We start from the raw sequence: 26,711 nt of genomic DNA, 5'->3' as shown, positions 1-26,711 counted from the left end.
ATTACATTATATCAGATCTTATCATGGGGGGTGACTATATCATAACTGCCAAACTACTAAGAATTGTGTCCCAGCCAAGTTACTCATCAGAGTTGGCATGGGGTGGGATCTAGAAAGCCCACTGCTTCTTTTACAGATTTTCAAACAGTCCTAGTGTTTTCTGCCTCACTTGCTATCCTGTATCCAAACCCCATCTTCAGAGGTACTTAGCATCTCTAACTCCTGAGCAGTTCTGAGGCTCTGCAGTGTGGGTTGGTTTGCTTCCGGGCATTCCTCACCTCCATCTGACATTTCAGCATTCTTGGGTCTGTTCTGTCAGATACCACTCATCCATCTACTCTCCAGGTTCCAAAATGCTCTTGCTGTATTCTCCATTATCTTTCTCTTAATAGGTTTATGCTTTAAAAAAAAATCCTTTTATTGTCATTTTAGAGGGGTTTCAGAAAGGATGAAGGTAAATGAATATGTTCAAGCTGCCATATTTAACCAAAAGTCTTGCTGTTTTTAATTCCAAGTTTCATATTTATAATTTTTAAAATTTAGATAATCAAAAAGTATCCAAAGTTCTGTGTGACTTACATGTGCACCTGAGTTCCTTAGGTCAGTGGTTCTCAAAGGGTGGTTCCCAGTTCAGTAGCATCAGCATCAACTGGGAACTTGCTAGTAATGCTAATCCCTGGGCCTCACCCCAGACTTACTGAATCAAAAACTCTGGAGGAGGTGCCCAGGACTCTTATTTGAACAGCTTTACATTTGGTTCTGATCCTCACTAGGATATGAGAACCACTGCTGCAGGTGATCTAGGGATTCTGAAAATTTGAGAAACACTACCCTACTCAACCTTAGTCCCACATTCAATTCTTCAGATTGAAACCTATCAAGATGCCCAGAACAATAAAAGGACTGTTTTGAGATAGTTGTAATAGGAGCTATCTTCCTGGGAAAGCATTTGTGGATTCAGCTGCTTTTTCCCCCATGTTATCTAGCTGTTTCCTAATGCTACCTTATGAAGCTCCTGGACTGGGATCCCTGAGGCCAGGAACTCTTGCAGACTAGGTATGGAATGAGAAAAAAAAAAAAAAAAGGCAATCTGAACTATAGAAGTTTAGAGAAGAAGATATATCAAGGACTTATCCCCTTTCCACATCTTCTACCATCAACAGGTTGGGAGAGGAGCTTCCAGCTTCCCTCAGGACAAGGAGCCTCATGGTACAGGAAAATCCTTGTTTTGTCTCTTGAATCACCAGACTCACTCAAGGAAAGAATGTTAATATTGTGAAGGTTCTTCACCTGCCATTAATTTCCTTCTACCTTCAGAGAAAGAAAGGCTGCCTATCAGTTCAGCCACGTACATATCTCTCTCTACCCCATCCATTTTTGGATGTGTGAACCTGTGTTCCTCAATCTACATCTGATCTTCTTGTTTTCTCCTCTTTCCTTGCCCCACGTTGGTGGTGTTTGTTTTGTATTTCATATTTTCACATTTTGAACAATCACAGCAGCTCATCTCTCCCTCCTGGATGGAGCTCCCTCCATGGCACAGTTAATATTCCCACCCTTTCCTACCTTCCTTTCCAGGTATGTCTTCACTGTCATTTACACTTTTGAAGCCTTGATAAAGATACTAGCAAGAGGATTTTGTCTAAATGAGTTCACTTACCTGAGAGATCCTTGGAACTGGCTGGATTTTAGTGTCATTACCCTGGCGTGAGTATTTCTCCATGTTGATTCACATGTAGGTCCGTGGAGGGCTTATGGGTATTTCCATGCTTACACTCTAGGGATGTGCCCTCATTTCAGTCCAGCTTCCTCATTTGCAATGGCATGACCTGAGATTTTCTTCCCATTGAGTGTTGCTTCGGGGATCACTTTCCAGGAGCTATCCATACCCACAGAGAAAAATCAGAGACCTGGAGTTTGACCTTATGACTCAGAGTTGACCAGACAAGGCTCAGCTTTGTACTGACCCAACATGGAGGTCTTTCCCTGAAGAACTAGCCTCTGAGGAGACTAGTTGGCCAAGGCTGCATGTTTGGATATCCGTACATGTGAGACAGAGAGACCTAGATTGTAATCCATCTTCTCAAAGGACCCATTCTAGAAAATATTGCACCCTTAAGTCAGTATTAGGGAATCTATTGGTAGAAGAACCTCTAGATTCTCAGTTTTTATGTTTTGGGTTCTTCCTAGGCTTGTGTTACCCAAAATTGTCCTTATTTATGGTACATCCACTCCCAAGACCCTCTCCTTGCAGAGATGCTGACTGCCTTCTGGCCCTACAGATACATTGGCATATTAAAAGAAGACTTACGAGGAGTCTCAGGCCTGCGGACATTCAGAGTTCTTAGAGCTTTAAAAACAGTTTCTGTGATCCCAGGTGAGAGACTTTAACCAGCACATTTATTCACAGAGTAATATGTTGGTTTTCAAAGCCTAATGTCCGTTGAACTTCACAGGAGCCCAGTAAGCTTCCAGGGCAAGGACTATTGTCTCCATTTAAAAAAAGACAAAGAAACTGAGGCCCAAAGAGTAGAAAACACCAGCCCACTAATAAGAGGTAAAGTGAGACCTGGAAGCCCAAGGTCATGATTCCTAGGCCAGTCTTCTGTCCACAGGACTGTGTGGCCTCATCAGCAATAAACAACAAGAATGCTATGTCCCCATTTTCTGTTCTTATTGTGGCAAGACCCTCAGTTGAATTCGCATTCATACCTGAAACTAAAGGCTTATACTTGGAAATAGGGAAAGAGGGACGAGACAGTCCTAAAACTCTGGTGAATATCTTCAATTCTATAAATCTTAAAGCTTGAGCCTCATTCCTGTCTTTGAATCCCCCAGAGGAAATAATAATTAGGCAATTTAAAAAAAAAAATTTATTGTGATTTGGGTGAAAGTTTACAGAACAAATTCACTTTCCATACAGCAGCTCATACACTTTGTCTCATGACATTGACTGCAATTTCACACAATGCAACAGCTCCCCTTCCACTTCCTCTTCCCTGTGTCCTTCCCTCTTATGCACTCCTGCCCCCCAAGCTGTCTCCCTGTACATACACAGCCCTTTTATTCTCCCATGATTGATCTATCCAAGGAGTGTATCTACCTAATATAAATGTTCAGCTTATATGCCTGTTTTTGTTTGTCTGGAAGCCACAGGAGTAGGTTCAATTCCAGGCCTGAAGGGCAGCTAGAGGCCATAATCTCAGGGGTTCCACCAGACTTTATCAGACCAGCAAACCTGTTCTCTTTTTTCTTTTCTTTCTTTCTTTATTTCTTTTTTTTTTTTTTTTAATGATTTTGAGTTTTGTTCCACATTGTTTTTCCACTCTATCCAGGATCTCCTACATTGATCCCCCTCCGAGTGGTTGACCATGGTAGCCGGGCACCATCTAGTTCTTCTGGTCTTATAGTTGTATAGGCTGAGGATCGCATGGTTTACCAGTCCCTTGGACTAATTGTTTCCATGTGTCTTTGGTGTTCTTTGCTCTGAATGAGGAGAGACTCATCGTTGCATCTAGATGACTGCTTGCAAGCTTTTAAGATCCCAGGCACTACTTGTAATTAGGCAATTTTTGATTACAGAGGATTTAGAAACTGAAGTAGTCCATCATAGTTCATCTTACTGGACTTTCAAGATTCCTGGCCTCATCAGTAGCCCAGTGACAAACTCTCAACTCCTACTAGATTGATGGTGGGCATGGTAAAGAGAGAGGCATGGCAAAAATCTCTGAAACAGGACCTAACACTTCCCCCTTGTGGCCTGATAGGTATTTCCCCCCACTTCTGAGAATTAGTTCCCTTATGTAAAACAGAAACAACCAACCTAAATTGGAAGCCTCTTTCTACCATTCTACCTGCAGGGAATGATTGGAAAGCCTGTCAACTTTCATTGGACAAACTTCTTTGTGAAGGGAGCCATAGCAAATAAGTGGCCAGTTCTGTCCCTTGATGTCTCTCTCACATACTCTTAGCTGGGAAGACCCTGAGAAGTCTGTCCAGATCCCCTCTCCTGGCTCATCTCTTACCTCTACCCACCTCACATAGTGTTTCAGAGTCTGCCTGTGGTTCCACAAGTACTCCATGCCCTTGCTCACCTCCTTGCCTGGACCATGCCTCTCATCTGTCAGCAGTACACTTTCTTCTCTCTTTACTCAACTCATACTCGTATTTAGGGGCTCTGACAAGGCTTCATGCCCTCAATAGAACTCCTGATCTTTCCCAACTTCCCCATACCCCACCCAACCCACCCACACCCCCAAGCCTCTGTTAGAGACTGCCTAACATATGCCATATGCTTAATAAATGCTTTCTGCTCAATTGTCAGACAAACCCACCATCCACTCAGCTCTCAGCCTAGGGACTAACACATGTTAGTGCTCAATGGATGTTTGTCTACCAAATTACTAGTAATCTAGTAATTCTAGATTACTTCCCTGGCACAGTGTTTTGCTATCCATCAAGCTACACTCCCACAGAAGGTGATTACATTTGCTACTGCAACAAAACATCCCTCTTTAAACATGCAGGGACTCCATCTTTGCAGCCAGCTGTGCTTAGCTCTTACATAACTCCAGTGTTCTCTCTGCTTTTTCCTCAGTGACTCTCTCACAGTGTCTCATGGTCTCACACTATGACCATGTTCATCTCTCTTCCTTTGCAAATCTGTTTCCCTCTTTCTCTTTGTTTCTCTATCTCTGTCTCACTCTGTCTCCCTTGCAGCTCTCTCTCTCTCCACTCATACACAACATATATACAGAAAAGTTTATGTGACTCAAGACTTGCGCTATCTCCGAGAACTGAGGTGAGTGCAGAAAAGTAGCCGCCAAATGACTGAAGTGAAATTAGTAGCCTCTTGCCTAGCATAGTATCTGGCACAGAGTATTGTTGTTGTTGTGTGCCGTCGAGTCAGACCCGACTCATAGTGACCCCTCCTTGGGTTGCCAAGGCAGTATCACTACAGAAGTAGATTGCCCAACCTTCCTTCCGAGGAGTGGCTGGTGGGTTTGAACCACCAGCCTTCTGGTTAGCAGTCAAGTGCCTTAGGCACTACACTACCAGAGCTCCCGGCACAGAGTAGGTACCTACAATTACTTTTTAAATTGCTAGTCTCAGCAATTTGTTAGGCTTAAGATGACATGAAATGTGTTGCCTCAGTCTCAGTTGCCTCGCTTTGCAATGGGGACAATAGTTTCTGCCTACCTGTTCCAAAAGGTTATTGCAAGGTTCAGATGAGGAACTGGGTTTGGAACTGCTGTAGAGTTTGTAAAACATCTCAACTGTGTGTTATGTGGAGGAGTAATAGTCAAGCAAGATACAAGTGCTTTGGGCACATGTGTGTGGTTGTGCATGGTGCATTGTCCATGTGGGAACACTCCTATCATTTCCCTGCAGGACTGAAGGTCATCGTGGGAGCACTGATCCACTCGGTGAAGAAGCTGGCTGATGTGACCATCCTCACCATTTTCTGCCTGAGTGTCTTTGCTCTAGTGGGCCTACAGCTCTTCAAGGGCAACCTCAAGAACAAATGTGTCAAGAACTGCATGCTTCTTAATGGGACTGCCAATTACTCTGATAAGATCCATGAGTGGAATTTCTGCCATAAGGGTAAAGGTCTGGATGACAAGGGGTGTGAAGGAACCACATGTCTGTATTGGACATGTATTTGCATTCATCCGTCCTGCTGAAATGTTTCCCTTGAGTTATATTTTACTTTGGGGCTCTGCATTTCCTGTTTCCAGTGCCCCTTTTGCAATGAAATGAGCTATAAATTATTCTGCCTGTGATGGGGAAGGCTCAGAGCTGAAGTCACTAGTCAGCTTTTCTCTTCTCAAATATGGCTTTTCACTATCTGCATGGCCCAGCATGCCCACTGAGTACACATGGCCAAAGGAACTCACCTTGCTCAGCAGGAGACTTAGGTGTTGCCTTCATTGCACAAGGCTTCAGTTGGGGGTTCACAGCCATTTGTGAGGCTTTCATTTTTCCCTTTCTTTTGCAGATTTCCAAATCAATAAGCCGGGAACTTCTGATCCCTTACTATGTGGCAATGGATCTGATGCAGGGTGAGTGCCCAGCCCATGATGAAGCACCAGTGTCCAGAAGTACTTTCTCCATCTTGTCATCAGCGTTTTCTGGACAGGGACTGGGTTGCAGGCCCTGAGGAATTTGCAGAATGAATAAGTCATAGCATTCACCATTTCAGAGTTCATAGGGAGGGAGTGTATGAGTTAGCTTTTGCTGTGTAACAAACCACCCCAATATTGAGTGGCTTTAAACAGCAACCATTACATTTAACGTATGACTCTGCTCACCAGCACCTTGGGCTGGCTGATTTATGTGTCTCCAGGCAGATGCAGATTGGTGGGAAAATGGTTGCTCTAGGATGGTCTCTGTTGGGATGACTTGTCTCTACTCCATGTGGTCTCTCGTCTCCCAAAAGGCTTGTCTGGGCTTGTTCTCAGAGGCAGGGTTCTAGGAGGGAGAAAAGAAGCCTGCAAGACCTGTTGAGGCTTAGGCTTAGAGCTGACACAACATCATTTCTACTGCCTTCTGTTAACCAAAGCAAGTCACGGCCCAGGGCAGATACAAGAGCTGGGGAACTAGACTCCACCTCTTGTTGGAAGAAGAGGAACTCACCTTGCTCAGGCAGGAGACTAGGTGTTGCAAAGCAATATTGCAAAAAAGTATGAATACAGGAAGGGGGAAAATTGTGGCCACTTGTGCAAACAATCTACCACAGGAAGGACTAATATTTATTAAATATGTGTTTTGTATCAAATGTTCTACATTTAATCATCGTGACTTCATAACGTGGGTTTTGTTATCTTCATATGGAGGAAGAAGCACATGGATCAGATTTTGCAATATCAAATTCTTACAGAGGCCTGACACATGAAAACAAGTGAGTGGAGTGGTGGGGACCATGGCAGCTGAAATTCCATGCCCCATCTGGAGGGGACAGCCACTGCTTGGCCCAGCTTTTGAATACTATGTAAAAATGTGGGTCTGTTGCTTTCAGCTCTTCCAACTTTTAAAAGAGAGACAGAAAAACTGGATTTTTATGTGAAATCTCTGAGCTATAAACATTTGCTTCCAATTCCAAAAAAAATTCTACATATTGTGGGACCAAAAAAAAAAAATTGCAGGCCAAATTCAGCCTACAGGTTGCCACTTTGCAAGCTCTGACGTGTATATGTAAAGGTGCTACACTGTGGAGAATAAGTGCTGAGCTGGAAGCTCCATGGGCTGGGGAAATACAGCAAGGTGATAGTAAGGAGGCAGGGGAGGACATAGCAGGTGACGGTCAAGGAAGTCTTCCTGGAAACAGTGGTTGGGTGAGCACTGAAGGGCAGATAAGAGTGTCTCCACATTGGACTGAAGAGACGGTGTTTGGATGGAGCCCATTTCAGGTGGAACAGAGTATGAGGCAAAGCAAAGGGGTGGGGACCCTTTGGTTCTACCTGCTTCTTTGGCAATGAGACATGAGCAGAAAGAGTTCAGACAACAAATCAAAAGGCCCACCTCCATGGTTATGGGCCTGGGAGATCAGAGCTCACAATCTATCCGTATCTTTGAGTGGTTAAAAGGCCCATATTGCCCAACTGGAAATGGGTGTGGCCTGCAGAAGTCTTGCTTAATCAGCCCACTAGAAAAACATCAGAGATCACTGAAAGGTGGGAGCAAACAAGAGGATTTGGTGAACATCAGGGTCTTTATCCTTCTTCCTCATAAATGCACTTGGCATTTGGTTCTTTGGCTCAGGGAAAGAATTGTTCTGATGTAAGTTTTTATTTGTCTTTGACTTAAATTGAGGGGCCCTCAAGGTCCTCTTCCTGTCTGGAGATGGTATTTCTCAAGGTGCTGACTCTAGAGCAACCCAAACACTGTTGGTGGTAAAGTTGTGGACCACCTACAAACTTCTCAGTTCCAAAAGAGACCAGGCATTCTGTTGGGCAGGTTCCAGCAAGACAATGGAGGAGTGGGTAGTGCTGGGATGGTAGGGAAGGTCCAGCTTAGGACAATGGTCAAAGTAGCCCTGAAGGGACATACTGTGAACACCAAACTCTGGCCCTGTGCTGGACCACAGAGAAGCCAGAGCCCTATGCAAAGTCCCACACTGATCAGTGGCAATGTGGGAGGAAGTGTCTGAGGTCTCAAGGTGAACAATGTTGTTGTTGTTGTTGTTATGTGCTGTCGAGTCGGACTCAACTCATAGAGACCCCTCCTTGGGTTTCCGAGGCAGTATCACTACGGAAGTAGATTGCCCCATCTTCCTTCCGAGGAGTTGCTGGTGGATTTGAACCACCAGCCTTCTGGTTAGCAGTCAAGTGCCTTTAGCCACTATGCTACCAGAGCTCCCAAAGTGAACAATAGGTACTGGGAAACGCTTGACAATTTTCAGTATTCTTTTACATCTATTATTCCTGTCCATTCTCTCAGTAGCTTCTGAGGTAATTTGCATTTTCCATATAATATTCACTTTGCTCCCATTTAATCCTCAGAGCAGTTGGCACTGATGCACTAAGCAGTTAGCTGTTAATATATAGCAACTACAGTGTGGTTCTGCAGAAGACAGAAATAAGGCTACCTTCAGAGTTAACTAGCAAACCTACAGGTAATGGCCTGGCTAGCTTCCTAGGAGAACAAATTAAAGGATGTCTCTAAATGTTAGTTATAGATCCTGGAAACTCCCAAATCTCCACCAAGTTTAGAGACAGAATGAGGATTGATTATAATTAAGTTGCTGGAACCCTAATCAGTTTTATGGGTCCTGAGATTGTGTATTCACAGATGTGTCTGGAATAAGGAGGGCCCAAAAGAGATAGTGTTGGTGGAGGTATCCTGGGAGCAGAAGAATCTTGAACTGCAAACAAAGCATTACTGTTTCCTTAACCAGGCCATCCTCACTGGGGTGGGTAAAAGCACCTCACATGCGCTGAGTTTAAAGATTATCCTTGACATCAATTCATCCCTTCATTATGAGAGAGAGAGAAAGAGAGAGGGGCGGGGGAGCGATAAAGGAGCCAACAGCCTCACACCTCATTACTCCCTCAGCAGTCATCTTTAATTTGGCCCTCCATCATCAGCAACTCAATCAGGAGAAGGCTGGGATGACTCCAGTACTGAGCTGACAGTTGTATTTCTCTTATGTTGACAACTGTATCATTTAAGCAAGTGACTTCTCTGAACTCCAGTTCCTCATCTGTAGAGAGGGATTTTGGAGGGAATTAAATTACAGTGTTTGTAAATTGAGTAGGAGAGCACACAACACACAGTTTAAGTGCTTCTAAGTGGAAAGTGTTATTTTCATTGTTATATAATTGGTCAATGGAACTGGCCCATATGAGTTCTCCATTGATAGACCAATCTCCAGGCTTGAGTTGTCAAACTGCATCATTGTCACTGACTCTCTTTCCTCTTGTATAAACTTGCAAAGAGCTTGCCCCCTACTGGGGTTATGTCTGAAAAGTCAGCTAGCCTTTCCCAAGCTGCTCCCCTAGGCATGGAACTGTATCCAGAGCTATGAAGTGAAAGTATTAGCCTCTCCACTTTATGGATGAGAGAAACTAAGGCCTGAAGAGACTAAGTGTCCAAGATCACCAGCTACTAAGAGGAAGGCCAGGCCTTGAACTCTGATCTCTGGCTTCAAATTCTGTGGTGTTCCTGTAGCCCTGGGCTGCCTTGCCCCTAATAGGCATGGCACTAAACAGTGGATGACTTTCTCTGTTCTTGCTGCAGTCACTGCCCTGAAGGTTATTTCTGCCTTAAAACAACTGAAAACCCGGACTTTAACTACACCAGCTTTGATTCCTTTGCCTGGGCTTTCCTGTCACTGTTTCGCCTCATGACACAGGATTCCTGGGAACGCCTCTACCAGCAGGTATTGAGCTACATATCCCCACACAAACTTGATCAGAAGCTGTTGGGTCATCTGCATGATCCATCTACATTTGTTTTGTACAAACCTGACTTAACTTGAAGGATCTGTGTGTTATGGGCACAACATTTCTTTCTTCTTTCTCTTGAATCTGCAGACCCTGAGGGCTTCTGGGAAAATCTATATGGTCTTTTTTGTGCTTGTCATCTTCCTGGGATCTTTCTATCTGGTCAATCTGATCTTGGCTGTGGTCACAATGGCATATGAGGAGCAGAATCAGGCTACCCTTGACGAAATTGAAGCAAAGGAGAAGAAGTTCCAGGAGACCCTTCAGATGCTCCAAAAGGAACAGGAGGTTTGTGAGGGGGCAACAGCTTTGTGAAGTCAGTTGTAAGCTGTAGATTCCTAGGAAAAGGTCAGGACCAGCGACTCAGATTAAGGTTGTCATTCTAGGGACCTATAGTAGGATTCAGCTAACCTCAGGTATGGTCTTAGGCCAGCTTTTCTTAAAGAAGAACCTGATCAAAGATTCTTGTGCAAGTGATTTATTGAGGGACAGCTTTCAGGAGAGGAATGAAGGAAGCAGGATGGGGCGGGGGATGAACTGAACAAGGGAATGCTGTCATCTGGAGACAAGCCTCAGTCTGTTTCCATGGGGAGCTCTGGGGCATGACTGGTACCACAGGGTAACCCCTATCTTGAAGCAAGGGATTATACTCTCTTATCAATTAGTCATTGGATACAGGCTGTTCCCCAAGGGAAGGAAGCCAAAGAAAATTTTCTGAAGACTGCTGCAGCTATGAACCATTAGTAACTAACACTCCTACCAGCTGGAGATGGGTGTACTGATCTGATAGAGGGAATCTGGGCAGGGTACCAACAGAGTCTACTAAAGACTCTGGATATGAGATATGACCCACAGGTGGATCTTCCTACAATGTCACAATCCCACCATCACCCAGCTTCTGTCCCTTAATCTCCTATGTCAGATACCCTCACCCTATGCTCCCCCATATCTGGGGAGCACATTTATGTAAAGCTCAACAAGATACTGTTGGCTGCAACTTCTGTTCTCTCTCCTCAGGTACTGGCAGCGCTAGGGATTGACACAGCCTCTCTCCACTCCCGCAACGGATCACCTTTAACCTCCAAAAACACCAGTGAGAAAAGGCACAGGGCAAAGCCAAGAGTGTCAGAAGTCTCCACAGATGACAACAAATCACCCCAATCTGAGGCCTACAACCAGCACAGGATGGTAAGGGGTTTATATTTGTGCTCTAAAAAGATTACCCACCTTCTCAGCTGTCATGGACAATGGGCTGAAGTAGGAAGAGATTTGTAGCAGGGAGAGAGCTAGAGGCATAGAGATTAGGATATTTCAATAATCCAGACCAAAAACCAAACTGTCGAGTTAATTTTGACTCATAGCAACCCCTCCTTGGGTTTCTGAGGCAGTATCACTATGGAAGTAGATTCCCCACCTTCCTTCCAAGGAGTGGCTGGTGAGTTTGAACCACCAGCCTTCTGATTAGCAGTCAAATGCCTTATGCACTACGCCACCAGAGCTCCCAGTAATCTAGAACTTTCCCCAATAATCGTGACCTAAACTAAGGCAAAGTCATTGTGAACAGGAAAGGAGTAGATTATAAAGACTTTTTTTGGTCAAAACAAATAAGACTAGGATTGTGAAATGTGTAAAAAGGAAAGAGGAGGCCAATATGACTTCCAGGTTTCATGATTGGGCAATTAATTGGGTGGTGATGCCAAGACAGGAGGCCTGGAGGAAGAACTCATGTTTGTAGGGAAAGTGGTAACCTTGATACTGGTTATGCTGACCTTGAAGTATATAAGGACATCAAAGGTCACCTGCCCTCCCTCAGAAACTAAAAACTACCAAATTCACTGCCAGAGTCAATTCCAATTCATAGTGACCCCAATTGGGTTTCCAAGGCTGTATGTAAATCTTTACAGACTGCCCCATCTTTCTTCCACAGAGCAGCTGATGTGTTCAAACCAACAACCTTTTGGTTAATAGCCAAATGCGTTAACCACTATACTATCAGAAGTCCTTTGCCCTCAGACACTGTAGCCTGCAACTCTGGAACTGCATTGTTGTCCTGTCCGTGGTGCTGAACTCTTTCACAAGTTTCTTTCTCACTTCATGCCTCAGGACCTGCAGTCCAGATTTTCACTTGTTGTCATGGAAGGTCCCATGAACTATCTCTGTGATATGATCCAGCATTATAAATCGCTTCAGGACATCATTTCTGACCTTGTAGAAATTCTACCCCCCCCATAATAGTCTTCTGCCTCCCACTTCAAGATTCCTGTACTCGTCAAGTTTCTTCCCTTCACCTCCCTTACTCCCAAAGTTTATGTACTCCAAATGTGCCCTTCCCACATGAGTGCAAGAGAATAATCTTCTGTGAGAGTCTAGTTCCCACACTAATAGAGAATCAACATTGCTGTTTTCCAAAACTCCTGCCCCTCACTTCCCTCTCAACCTCTTTTCCTGTGTTCACCTGAAGGATGTTCTTCTTTTTGGAATATCATGTCTCCAACCCCCAGACTGATATTCACACACACACACATACACATACATACACATTGACCTAAATCATACACCCACACTGCACCATTTATCTACATCTGTGCCCTTCTCTTCCTTGCTCTAACTCTTTTGAGCATCACCTGGCATGCACAGGGCACAGCTCAGAAGATGTTTCAAAGGGAAATTGACTAGGGCTCTGACAATCATAGGGCAGGATGAATCATAGCTTCCATGGAAATACAATGGCACCCTGAATTGGGATCTCATTTTCCCATTCAGTCAATCCCACACAGATTAGCACCTGGATGTCCAATAATTGTTTGGTATGTGTCCACGCTTGTCTCTTCAACAAGGCTTATCTTCAAAGGGAAAAAAAGAACTGTGTCTTGTTCATTCAACAATACCAAATGTTTTATATAAAGAGATGTCTAAAACATGGTCCCTTTCCTCAAGGACCTCTAATTATATAGAGGAAGCAGATCTATAAACAGCTATGCAATAAATATTATAATAAAGGTAAATATATAGTGATACTGCCTCAGAAACCCAAGGAGGGATCATTATGAGTTGGGTCCAACTCGTTGGCACACAACAACAACATAGTGTTTTGGGAGCACTGGTAGCATAGTGCCTAAGGCATTTGACTGCTAACCAGAAGGCTGGCAGTTCAAACCCACCAGCCACTCCTTGGAAGTTAGGCAATCTACTTCTGTAGTAATACTGCCTCCGAAACCCAACTCAACGGCAGTGAATTGCTATAGTGTTTTGAAGGAGCTCTGGTGGTGTAGTGGTTAAGGTATTTGGCTGCTAACCAAAAGGTCAGTAATCTGAACCCACCAGCCACTCCATGGAAGAAAGACGAGGCAGTCTGCTTCCATAAAGATTTACAGCTGTGGAAACCCCATGGGGCTCACTATGAGTTGGAATCTGCTCGATGGCAGTGGGTATAATTTGGTTTTGGATGGTGTTCTGGGAACAGAGTAGGGAGGATCCACTCTTATGAGGATAGTGTATATCAGGAAAGGCTTCACAGAGGAAGGGATAACTGAGATGAAGAGTAAATGGTGATTAGGGGTTCCTCCAGAGACTGGGGGCTGAGAGAGTTTAGGAAGGAGTGTATTTCAGGTAGATGGAAGAACCTGTGTGTGCAAAGGCAAGGAGACATTGTTTGAGTACTACTTTCATGCTAACTGATTGACTGGAATTTACTCATAAAGGCAAATCCTTCCTCTTTTTCCGGATGTGTTCATGTGGTGAATAAACCTTAGGAAGTTTTTATATAAATCCATTTTCTGACAGAGCCACAAGCAGAGGTTGGAGCAAGGACCTGGAAGAGACACAGCAGAGGCTGCAGGAAACACAGAAGAGCAGTTGGCCTTCTTGGATGATGTATTTTAAGGATCTAATTCTTAGATCCAGATGTCACTGCCCACCATTTGTCAAATAGGTTATTTGTAAAATATTAGTTGATGACCAAGGAGGTGCTCTGTCAAATATGGAACCAAAGTTTTCTTCCCAGGTTTTTATGTTGGTTTGCTTAGTGCCCAAGTGCACATAACTCAGTCTTTCCATCTTTTAGGTGGGTTGCCAATTCTTATTATTTGCTTTAAAAGTGGGAAGAATTCATAGATTTTGAGTTCCATAGTCTTTGAATATGTATTCTAGACAAAGAACACTCTGCTTATAATAACAGGTTTCCAATGATGGTTGCTAAACAGGTTTCTAGAAATTATCAAGAAAGAAAACTCCAGTTATGTGAGATGAATAAATAAGGAGATAATAAGGAGAAAGGAGTAAGATTGAAGTTGTCAGGGATTTCATTTTACTTAGATCCGTAGTTAACACACATCAAAGCAGCAGTAAATAAATTAGCCATCATATTGCACTGGGAAAATTTGTTGCAGAAAGATCTCTTTAAAGTGTTAAAGAGCAAAGATGTCACTTTGAAGAGTAAGGTGTGCCTAACCCAAGCCATAGTATTTTCTGTCACCTCATATGTTTGTGAAAGCTGGACAATGAATAAGGAAGACCAAAAAAGAGTTGATGTCTTTGAATCGTGATATTCATGAAGAATACTGAAAATACCATGGACTGCCAGAGAAACAAACAAATCTGTCCTGGAAGAAGAACAACCAGAATGCTCCTTGGAAGAGAGAATGGCCAGACTTTATCTCACCTACTTTGGTCATACTGTCAGAAGGGACTATTCCCTGGAGAAGGATGTCATGCTTGGTAAAGTAGAGGGTCAGTGAAAAAGGGAAGACCCTCAATGAGATGCATTCAATGGCTGCAATGATGGGTTCAAGCATAGGAAGGATTATGAGTATGGCACAGGACCAGGCAGTGTTTTGTTCTGTTGTATATAGGGTCACTATAAGCTGAGCTGACTTGAGAGCATCTGACAAAAATAATAGCTCTAATTGGCAAGATGCTCAACTTTAGCAATTTAGTAAATAAATGGAAACAAGGAAAAAGGAAATATATAGCAGTATGCTCCATGTTTGGCAGAAAGTCATTGTTTAAATTTTAGTAACACTACATACAACCTGAGAATAACATTAATGGTTTATTATGGTCAAGTTCCCACGATGGTCCTGGAGATTAGTGAAGCTGGCACACTAACTCTCTAGAGGCTCCTGGGCCTGTGAATTAGCTCCTTTCCTCTGGCAACTATAAGCCACACAATTCCCTCAGTGGAAGATTTTGATGGGAAACATTATTGATTTGAAGGGATGGCATTATTCTTCCAGGAAATTAGACTGCAACTCTCCCTTCAATCTCCCCATTGTTACTGTTCAAAGCTTGCCTCAAGGGATCCTGGAAGCTCATTATATTATAAAGCACTTGTCTCTTCCTTTGCAACACAAACTCTCACATCCATACAGACTGGTTCTAATGAATTGTAGAACCTAATTTTCAGACAATAAAGTGCACAACTCTTTGATTTAACAGCCATTTACCAAGCATGTTTGTACTAGTGCAGCATAATAGAATCTCTTTTGGTCATAACTCTGTGTTAGGAAAGAAACTTAAGAGACAGCTTTGTCCAGCCCTGTGGCCAAAAGCTGGTAAATAGCTGACCCATCTGAGTGACAAAGTTGTCCTCTGACATGTCCTTGGCCAACATGGCCTATTCACTGATCTTAAACACTTCATACTCTCTCATCTCTCCTGGACTAATCCCAGAATCTGCATAGAATATTCTTTTCCCTAGTCCCCTTCCCTCTTCCCCCACATGAATACCAAGAGTACTGGTTGTGTCTTGAGTTCTTTATCAAGCCCCTGGGAGGTCATGAAAATAAGGACAGGGAAATGGGAGTGAGTGGAGGGAAATGTTGAGTTCCAGACTTGTCTACAGGACCAGCTTTCAACCTGCCTTTCTTCATTCCTTCTTTGGGGCAATGCCCAGTCTTTCCTAGGCCTTGCCTCTGGGAAACGCCGGACTAGCCATGGCAGTGTGTTCCATTTCCGAGTTCCTAGCCGAGACTTCTCGTTTCCTGATGGTGTCACAGATGATGGAGTCTTCCCTGCAGACCGTGAAAGCCATCGGAGCTCTCTGTTGCTGGGTGGGGGTGCTGGCCAGAAAGACCCCCTCCCTAACAGCTCAATTCCTCAACTCTACAACTCTGGCTCTGGGTATGGAGAAGATGGACACCCCACACTGCCCACTAGTGAGCTAGCCCCTGGAGCCATGGAAACCTCGGTGAGCTTGTAAATACTTCAGACTCTATCAGGCTGCCCTCCAGGTAGAGGCCTTGGGCCTAGAAGCCCAGGGTAGTACCAATAGACATCAATCCTACCCCCATTTTATAGTCAGGGAAAGTGAGGGCTAGATAAAGAGATGGATTTTCCTGAGATTGAACAGGTTTTCTGGTTTATTCTGCAATTCAGTGAATGGATTATTTCTGTTTGACCCCATATCTCTTTACAGTGTTTCTCTGTCCCCAGTAATTATCACTATTTTAGAGATAGGCCTACTTGCTCCCTGGATGAGTATGGAAAATACTGAGGGCCTTCTCTTCCTGCCTGTGGCTCTTTCCAACTACCCTAGGCTTGACAAATGGGGCCCAGAGAAATTCTGAGAGGGGCCCATTGAGGAAGCGACCTGCCAAAATGTACAAATTAGGCACCAGTGACTAACTGACTAACGCTCTTATTAGAAAATAGTCACAAAATGTTTAGGGCAGGGATTCCTCATTGGATTGAGAGCTGTGATTTAATTTGAGTTTTCCCCAGTTTCATTAATGATTTCCCTAATGTTTTTTACTCGCTCTCTGGTGAGTCAGGAATACAGAGAACTATTCCACTGGCTCAGATAAGTCTTACAGAGTTGTCACATAGCTCAATCTCTGATTGGATGCCATGTGATTCAAGGTCCCAGCAAGAAGCAAAGGAACTTCTCCAATGGGCAATAGGAGAGAATTTAAAGACAAATTTACAGACATATGGGCTGTGTTAGTCCCTGGGTGGCAAAAACAGTTACACACTTGGTGGCTAATTGAAGGCTAGAGGTTCAAGTGCACAATTAAAATAATAATAATAATAATTTTTTTTAAAGAATGTGATTCGGGTGAAAGTTTGCAAAGAAAATTGGTTTTCCATTCAGCCAGACGGATCTTGGCTCAAAGCAAAGAATGCCAGAAAGATGTTTACTTGTGTTTTACTGACTATGCAAAAGTATTCGGTTGTGTGGATCATAACAAATTATGGATAACACTGAGAAGAATAGGAATCCCAGAACACGTAATTGTACTCATGAGGAACCTTATATAGACCAGAAGGCTGTCATTCGAACAGAACCAGGGGATACTGCATGGTTTAAAATCAGGAAGGGAGTGCATCAGGGTTGTATCCTTATATCTTATTCAATCTGTATGGTGAACAAATAATCTGAAAAGTTGGACTATATGAAGAGGAACGTGGCATCAGGATTGGAGGAAGGCTCATTAGCAACCTGTAATATGCAGATGACACAATCTTGCTTGCTGAAAGTGAAGATGACTTGAAGCACTTACTGATGAAGATCAAAGACTGCAGTCTGCAGTATGGATTACGTCTCAACATAAAGAAAATGAAAATCCTCACAAATGGACCAATACGCAGAATCATGATGAATGGAGAAAAGATTCAAGTTGTCAAAGACTTCATATTACTTGGTTCTATAATCAATGCCAATGGAAGCAGCAGTCAAGACATCAAGACAGGGAGGAGCACAAGAGCTAACGGCAACAAAAAAGACATTTTGCATTGGGCAAATCTGTTGCAAAAGACCTCTTTCAAGTGCTAAAGAGCAAAGACATCTCTTTGAAGAAGACTAAGATGCACCTAACCCAAGCCATAGTGTTTTCAATCGCCCCATATGCATGTGAGAGCTGGACAATGAATAAGAAAGACCGAAGAAGAGTTGATGTTTTTGAGTTGTGCTGTTGGTGAAGAATGCTGAAAGTACCATGGACAGCTAAAAGAACTAATAAATTGGTCCTGGAAGAAGTGCAGCCAGAATGCTCCTTGGAAGTGAGAGTGGTCAGACTTCATCTCACCTACTTTGGTCATGTTGTCAGAAGGGACCATTCTCTGGAGAAGGATGTCATGCTTGGTAAAGTGGAGGGTCAATGAAAGAGGGAAAGGCCCTCAACAAGATGGACTGACATGGTGGCTGCAGTGATGGTCTCAGGTATAGCAGGGGCTGTGAGGCTGGCAAAGGACCGGGTAGTGTTTTGTTCTATTGTACATAAGGTCACTATGAGTCGGAGATGACTCGATGGTACATAACAACAATATTCAACAATGCAGACACATTCTGTTTTATGATATTTACTGCTGTCCCCCCACTGTAACAGCATTCTTCCCACTTAATCTCTACACCCACCTTCCCGTTGTTCTTCCTACCTATCCTCCTCCACCTTCCTAGCTCTATCCCTGGGCAAATGCTCTCCTCTTGCTATCATATGCTTGAGTGTTATAATGAATTCATACATTCCTGATAATACTGTTAATAACTTACAGGTCTATTTCTCATTTGGCTGACAGTTGAGTCACAGGCATTAGGTTCAGTTCCTAGTTTGAAGGTGTCTAAGGGCCATAGCCTCAGAGGTTCCACCAGTCTTCGTCACACCAGTAAGCCTGGTCTTCTTTATGATTTTGAGTTCTGTTCCACATTTTCCTCACTCTATCCTGGACCTCTTATTGTGATCCATTTCAGAGCAGTCAGCAGTGGTAGCTGGGCACCATCTGCTTTTTTTTTGTCTCAAGGCCACGGAGGCTGGAGTTCATATGTTCCATTAGTCCCTTGAACTAATTGTTTCCTTCATCTTTGCTTTTCTTCACCCTTATTTGCTCCAGATGGGGAGAGACCAATAGTTGCACCTTAGATGACCACTCATACTCTTTTAGGAACTCAGTCAGTATTCACTGAAGTAGGATGTAGAACATTGTCTTTGTGGACTGTGTTATGCCAATTGACCTTATCATCTCCCTAGACTATAGTCCTAAGCCTCTATATCCATTGACTCATTCCGTTAAGGTATTTGATTATGACTAAGACATTTTCATAACTTTGTGCCCTGAAGGCTCTACTGCATTCATGGATGTATTTACAGCACATATAAATATATAGGTAGAGATAACCTCTGTAAAACCTATATATATTCATGGATGTAGTCCCATTTACTTTTCCACCCCTTTTCAGCTTGAGAATCTAGCTATGCATACACTCCCAAATTATTGTATTACTGTGATTGCAGGATTGTGTATGTAATAGTACTCACTTTTGTTGCCTTTAACTCTCATGCTCCTTCCTATGTCTTCCACTGCCTTGATCATTTTGTGCTGACCTCGCCTGTAGTGTATACTGCCTTTCCTTTCACCCAGGTTAATATGTATCTGCCCTCAAGTTGGTGATTTTCCCTCCTTTCTCCTCCTGCTCTTGGTGACCTTCAAAGAACAATTCTTTCTTTGTATAAACCTTTTCTGAACTTTTTACAAAAGTCGTCTCATACAATAATTTTGTGATTGACTAATTTCACTTAGGTTAATGTCCTTTATGGGAGCTCTGGTAGCATAGTGGCTAAGGCACTTGGCTGCTAACCAGAAGGCTGGCGGTTCAAACCCACCAGCCACTCCTCGGAAGGAAGATAGGGCAATCTACTTCCATAGTGATACTGCCTCGGAAACCCAAGGAGGGGTTGCTATGAGTCGGGTCCGACTCGATAGCACATAACAACAACAACAACAAATGTCCTTTAGGTTAATCTATGTTATGAAGTGTTTTGCAGATTCATTGTTATTCTTTAATGTTGTGTAGTATTCTGTTGTGTATATGTACTATAGTTTATTTGTCTATTCATCTGCTGATGGGGCTTAGATTGTTTCCATCTTATTGCTATTGGTAATAATGTTGCAGTGAACATGGGAATGCATAATATATCTGTTTGTGTCATGGCTCTTAATTCTCTAGGATATATACCTAATAGTGGGATTGCTGAATCATATGGTATCTTTCTTTTTCCAACAACTTAAGGAAGCACCATGCTCTTTCCACAGAAGTTGTACCATTTTACAATCCCACCAGCAGTATATGAGGGTTCCAGCCTCTCCATACCCTTGCCAGCATTTCTTATTTTCTGGGTTTTTTGTTTTTGAACTTTGCTATTGATGCTGGGGTAAGATATCTCCTTGGTGTTTTGAGTTGCATTTCTCTAATGCCTAATGATGACAAGCATTTCTTCATGTGTTTGTTAGCTGCCTGAATGTCCACTTCGGTGAAGTGTCTGTTCATGTTCTCTGCCCATTTTTCAATTGGATTGCTTATCTTTTTCTTTTGTTGAGGTGTTGAAGTTTTCTATAAATTTTGGAGATTAGTCTCTTGTCTGATATATTATTGGCAAAATTTTGTTCCCAGTCTGTGTTGCTATTGTTGTTGTTATTAGGTGCCATCAAGTCAGTTCCAACTCATAGTGACCCTATGCATGGCAAAACGAAACCCTGTCCAGTCCTGCACCATCCTCACAATCCTTGCTATTCTTGAGCCCATCATTGCAGTCACTTTGTCAATCCATCTTGCTGAGGGTCTTCCCCTTTGCTGACCCTCTGCTTTACTAAGCATGATATCCCTCTCCAGGGAGTGGTCCCTTCTGACAACAAGACTTTAGTAGGTTAGAAGAAGTCTGGCCATTCCTGCTTCTGAGGAGCATTCTTGTTGCCCTTCTTCCAAGACAGATTTGTTCATTCTCCTGGCAATCCATGCTATCTTCAGTATTCTTCCCCAACACCACAATTCAAAGACATCAAGTTTCCTTCAGTCTTCCATATTCATTGTCCAGCTTTCACATGAATATGAGGCACTTGAAAATACCATGGCTTGGGTTAGGCACATCTTAGTCTTCACAGTGTCATCTTTGCTCTTTAAAATTTTAAAGAAGTATTTTGCAGCAGATTTTCCCAGTGCAGTATGACATCTGGTTTCTTGACTGCTGCTTCCACAGGTGTTCATTGTAGATCCAAGTAAAATGAAATCTTTGATAACTTCAATCTTTTCTCTGTTTATCATGATGTTTCCTATTGGTCCAGTTGTAGGCCAATGACATTTTTCTTTTCTTTATGTTGAGGATAATCCATCCTGAAGACTGTAGTCTTTGATCTTCACCAGGAAGTGCTCCAAGTCTTCTTTGCTTTCAGCAAGTAAGCTTGTGTCACCTGCATATTGCAGATTATTAATGAGTCTTCCTCTAATCCTAATTCCACATTATCTTTGTATAGTCCAGTTTCTCAGATTATTTGCTCAGTGTATAAGTATGGATTGAATAAGTATGGTGAAAAGATACAATCCTAACACACACCATTCCTGATTTTAAACTATGTGGTATCTCCTTTCTCTGTTTGAATGACAGCCACTTGGTCTATGTACAGATTTCTCATGAGCACAATTAAGTGTTCTGGAATTCCCCATTCTTCGCAATGTTCTCCATAATTTGTTATGGTCCACACAATCGAATGAGTGCCTTTGTATAGTCAGGTGAAACACAGACAGATAAACATTTTTCTGGTATTCTTGACTTTCAGCCAAGATCTATCTGACATCAGCAACAACATCCCTCATTCTAGTCTGCAGTTTCTCTTTTTACTCTTTTGACAAAGTCTTTTGATGCATGTAAATTTTTAGGAGGTCCCACTCATCTAGTTTGTCTTCTGTTGTTTGTGCATTTTTAGTTATGTTTGATAGTGTATTTATGCCATGTATTAGGGCACCTAAGTTTGCCCTCTTTTTTCTTTGATGATCTTTATGGTTTGAGGTTTTACATTTAGGTCTTTGACCATCTAGTATTAGTTTTTGCATATGGTGTGAGATATGAATCCTGTTTCATTTTTCTGTAGGTGGGTATCCAGTTTTTCCAGCACCATTTGTTGAAGAGACTACGTCTTCCCCCCATTTATTGGGTATCAGCCCATGCTCAAAGATCAGCTGTCCATAGATGGATGGATTTACTTCTGGGTTCTCAATTCTGTTCCATTGGTCAATGTGTCTGTCATTGTACCAGTAAGAAGCTGTTTTGACTACTGTAGCTGTATAGTAGGTTTTGAGGTTGGAGAGTATGAGACCACTTATTTTGTTCTTCTTTAGTAGTGTTTTGCTTATCTGAGTTCTCTTTTCTTTCCATATAAAGTTGGTAATTAGCTTTTCTATCTCGTTAAAGAATGATGATAGAATCTGGCTTGGAATTGCATTATATCTGCAGATTACTTTGGGAAATAGTGTCATTTTTTACAACGTTATGTCTTACAATCTATGAGCATGGTGTATTCTTCCATTTATGTGGGTCTCTTTTGGTTTCTTGTTTAGTGTTTTGTAGTTTTCTTCCTATAGGTCTTTTATTTCTCTGAATAGATTTGTTCCTAAGTACTTCATCTTTTGGGTGGTTAATGTAAATGGTCTTGCTTTCCTGATTTCCTTTTCAGCATTCTCTTTGTTAGTGTACAGGAATCCAACTGATTTTTGTATGTTAGTCTTGTATCCTACCACATTTCTGAATCCTTCTATTACTTCCAGTAGTTTTCTTGTTGAGACTCTAGGATTTTCTATGTATGGGATCATATCATCTGCAAATAGAGACAGTTTTACTTCTTCTTTGCTAATTTAAATTTCACTTTCTTGCATTACTGCTCTGGCTAGGACTTCCAATACAAATTGAATAGGAGTGGTGATGAAGGGCATCCTTGTCTGGTTCCCATTCACAAGAGGAATGATTTCAGTCTCCATTGAGAGTAATATGGGCCTTTGGTTTTGTATGTTTAATTATGTCAAGAAATTTTCCCTCTATTCCTATTTTGCAGAGCGTTTTTTATGAAGAATGGTGTTAGATTTTGTCAGATGCCTTTTCTGCATCGATTTATATGATCATGTAGCACTTTTCCTTTGTTTTATTGATGTGATGGATTACATTGATTGTTTTTCTAATGTTGAACCATTCTTGCATATCTGATATGAGTCCCATTTGATCATGATGTATTATTTGTTTGATATGCTGTTGGAGTCTGTTGACTAGGGTTTTGTTGAGAATTTTTGCGTTGATGTTCATGAAGGATATTGATCTGTAATTTTATATTTTAGTGATGTCTTTCCCTGGTTTTGTTATCACGGTTATGCTTGCTTCATAGAATGAATTTGGTAGTATTCCATCCTTTTCTATGTTCTGGAATAGTTTAAATAGAGTTGGTGTCAGCTCTTCTCTGAATGTTTGGTAGAATTTACCAGTGAAGCCATCTGGGCCAGGACATTTTTTTATTGGGAGTTTTCATTTGTTTGTTTTGTTTCTTAATGACTTGTTCACGTTCTTCTTTTGTAATGAGTCTGCTCAAATTTTCTACCTCAGATTGTGTTAGTTTGGGTAGGCAGTGTGTTTCTAGAAATTGTTCTATTTCTTCTAAGTTTTCAAATTTATTGGAGTACAGTTCATAGTATTCTGTTATTATCCTTTTTTTTTTTCAGTAGGTTCTGTTGTAACTTCAACTATTTTGTTTCTCACTCATGTTATTTACAACTTCTCCTTTTCCTTTGTTAAACTTGCCAGTGGTTTTTCAATTTTATTAATCCTTTCAAAGAACCAAATTCCAGTCTTGTTGATTCTTTCTATTGTTTTTCTGTATTCTGTTTCATTTATTTCTGCTCAAATTTTTATTATTTCCTTTCCTGTGGTAACTGTAGGCTTTTTTTTTTTTTCTGTTGTTTTTCTAGCACTTAGAGAAGTTCATTTTGATTTTTTCTTCTCTCCCTCTCCCACATTTTAACAACAAACTTACCACTTCCTCCCTGTGATTACCTTTTCCCTGTGTCTATCTTTCCTATGCATTCCTGCCCTCTGAGCTATCTCCCTGTGAAAATGCTGCCCTTCTGATCTCCCACTATTGATTGTTCTAAGGAGTGTACCTACCTGGTATAATTGTTTACCTTGTAGGCCTGTCTCCTGTTTGGCTGGAAGCCACAGGAGTGAGTTCAATTCCAGGCCCAATGGGTGACTAGGGGCCATAGTCTTGAGGATTTTACCGGTTTCTATCAGATAAGTAAAACTGGTCTTTTTTATGATTTTGAGTTTTGTTCCACATTTTTCTCACAGTCTATCCAGCATCTCAAATTTTATCCCTTTTCAAGTGGTTGGCAGTGGTAGCTGGATACCATGTAGTTCTTCCGGTCTCAGGGTTGTGTAGGCTGTGGGTCCTATGGCCTACTAGTTCCTTGAACTAATTGTTTCCATGTGTCTTTGATTTTCTTCTTCCTTCTTTGCTCTGGACAAGGAGAGACCAATTGTTGCTTCTTAGACAGCTGCTTGAAGCATTTAAGATCCTAGTCACTACTCACCAAAGTAGGATGTAGAACAATGTTTTGGTGTAGTATGCTATGCCAATTGAGCTTCATGTGCCCCATAACCATGGTTCCAGCAACTCATTCCCTCAAGGAGTTTGGCTGTGGCTAGGAAGTTATCATAATTTTGTCCCCTATTAGCTATATTATATATATGGACATTCATATAGCACTTACATATGAAGAAATATCATCTGCCAAACTTGTATGTGATCATGGGCATATTCCTTCCTGCCTACCTATACCTGATCATTTGGCCTGTCTACCTATGTATCCACCTAGGTTTGTTATCACTGATAATGCAGTATTGTATATGTAGAAGTATTTTCTTTTGTTGTCTGTATCTATTGTGCACCTCTCCTTGTCTTCCTTTTCCTTAGTGTTATTGTGCTGGTCACTCACTTTTGGTATATTGCCTTTCCCTTCACCCAAATCAATACTTGTCTTTTACCTATCTGGAAATTTTCCCTCCTCTCCCCTCCCATCCCTGGTAACCAACAGAGAAAGTTTCCTTCCATGTGTATAACTTTCCTTGACTTTTTACAATAATGGTGGACTCATACAATATTTGTCTTTCTGTGATTGACTTATTTCACTTAACATAATGTCCTCCAAGTTCAATCACATTTTGAGGTATTTCATGGATTCTTTATTATTCTTTAGTGTTGCATAGTATTCCATTGTGTATATGTATAGTAATTTTGCTCTCTATTCATCTATTAATGGGCATTTAGGTTGTTTCCATCTCTTTGTTACTAATGCTACAACAAACATGGCTGTGCATATATCTAATTGTTCCTAGCTCTCACTTCTTTAGGATATATACTTAGTAGTGGGATTGCTGGTTTAAATGGTTTTTCTATTTCCAACTTTTTAAGGAAGCACTTTACTATTTTCCAGAGTGGATATTATCATTATACAATCCCAACAGCAGTGTATGAGAATCCCAATTTTTCCACATCCACAAAAGCATTTGTTATTTTCTGTCTTGTTGAACTTTGCTATCCTTGCTGGGGTAAGATGATATCTCATTGTTGTTTTGATTTGCATCTTTCTAATGGCAATGCATGTGAGCAATTCTTCATGTGTTTGTTGACTGCCTGAATATCTTCTTTGGTGGTGTCTGTTCATGTCTTCTGCCCATTTTTTAATTGGATTGTCTTTCTTCTTTTTTGATGTGTGCATCTATTGTATAAATTGTCCTCTGAACACTACATCTGCCATGTCCCAAAGATTTTGGTATATTGTGTTTTCATTCTCATTTGATTCAAGGAATTTTTTAATTTCACTTCTTGTTTCTTCTATTACCCAGTAGTTTTTAAGCAGGGTGTTATCTAGTTTCTACATATAAATTGTTTTTCCTAGATCTTCCTGTTGTTGATTTCTAATTTGATAGCATTTTGATGAGAGAAGATGCTTTGTAGTACTTCAGTGTTTTAAAATTTATTGAGGCTTGCTCAATAAATTTGTGGCCTGACATATGGTCTATTCTGGAGAAAGTTCCATGTGCACTGGAAAAGAAAGTATGTTGTGCTGTTGTTGGGTGAGTTTTCTGTATGTATCTATGAGATGTATTTATTTGATTTTGTTGTTTAGATCTTCTGTATCTTTGTTAAGCTTCTTTCTAGTTGTTCTGTGGTTCATTGGAAGTGGTATATTAAAGTTTCATACTATTATTGTGGAGTTCTCTGTCTCTCCTTCCAATTCAGTTAAAGTTTGATTTATGTACTTTGATATTCTTTCATTGGGTATATAGATATTTATTATGGTTATGTCCTCTTGTTTGATTGACCCTTTAATCATTATATAATGTCCTTCCTTGTCTATTTTGCTGGTTTTTGTCTTAAAGTCTGTTTTGTCAGAAATTAATATTGTCACTCCTGTTGTTTTTTTGGTTGCCATTTGCTTGATATATGTTTTTCTATCCTTTGATTTTTAGCTTATTTTTGTCTTTGTGTCTAAGATGTATCTCTTACAGAGAGCATATTGATGGGTCATGTTTTCTTATCCATTCTGCTATTCTCTATCTTTAATTTAATCCATTTATATTCATTGTAATTGTTTATAGATATGAAGTTACTGCTTCCATTTGCTGTATTTTTTGTGTGTGTGGTGTTGATGGTTTCTTTGTTCCATATATTTTTCTGTACTGAGTGCATTGTGTTTATGGATTTTCTTATCATTTCCTTCATTGCTACTGGTTTAGTGTTTTCTGAGATGTTATTATTTTCTTCTTTTTCATTTTGGTATAAAGGTTTGTTAATATTCTTTGAGATCACACTATAATTCATTATTATCTTCTCAAGTTTAAAGTAGTCCATTCTATCTTGATATTGTCTTGACTTTCTTTTGTTCTGGAATTCTGTAACTACATCATTTATTCCTTCTTTTTCCTTTGTAGTTATCATCATTTACAAATTAGTTTCTCT

General features: G+C 41.3%; 1 protein-coding gene across 1 annotated transcript in view; it reads left to right on the top strand.

Moving 5' to 3' along the window:
- Positions 1-26,711, top strand: part of SCN10A (sodium voltage-gated channel alpha subunit 10) — a 151,534-nt gene that overhangs the window by 38,295 nt on the left and 86,528 nt on the right. Inside the window, exons 4-11 of the mRNA XM_007945755.1 lie at positions 1,579-1,707; positions 2,283-2,377; positions 5,392-5,610; positions 5,999-6,062; positions 9,739-9,880; positions 10,035-10,232; positions 10,962-11,132; positions 15,838-16,131. Coding sequence (XP_007943946.1) covers positions 1,579-1,707; positions 2,283-2,377; positions 5,392-5,610; positions 5,999-6,062; positions 9,739-9,880; positions 10,035-10,232; positions 10,962-11,132; positions 15,838-16,131 — 1,312 coding nt within the window. The remainder of the gene's footprint in view (positions 1-1,578; positions 1,708-2,282; positions 2,378-5,391; positions 5,611-5,998; positions 6,063-9,738; positions 9,881-10,034; positions 10,233-10,961; positions 11,133-15,837; positions 16,132-26,711) is intronic.

This window comes from Orycteropus afer, unplaced genomic scaffold (genome assembly GCF_000298275.1).
Source record: "Orycteropus afer afer isolate SDZICR_OR568_19922 unplaced genomic scaffold, OryAfe1.0 scaffold00142, whole genome shotgun sequence".
In the NCBI taxonomy this organism is placed as follows: domain Eukaryota; kingdom Metazoa; phylum Chordata; class Mammalia; order Tubulidentata; family Orycteropodidae; genus Orycteropus; species Orycteropus afer.
The sequence above is the reverse complement of the archived record's forward strand: the minus strand, read 5'-3'. Positions and strand labels throughout refer to the sequence as shown.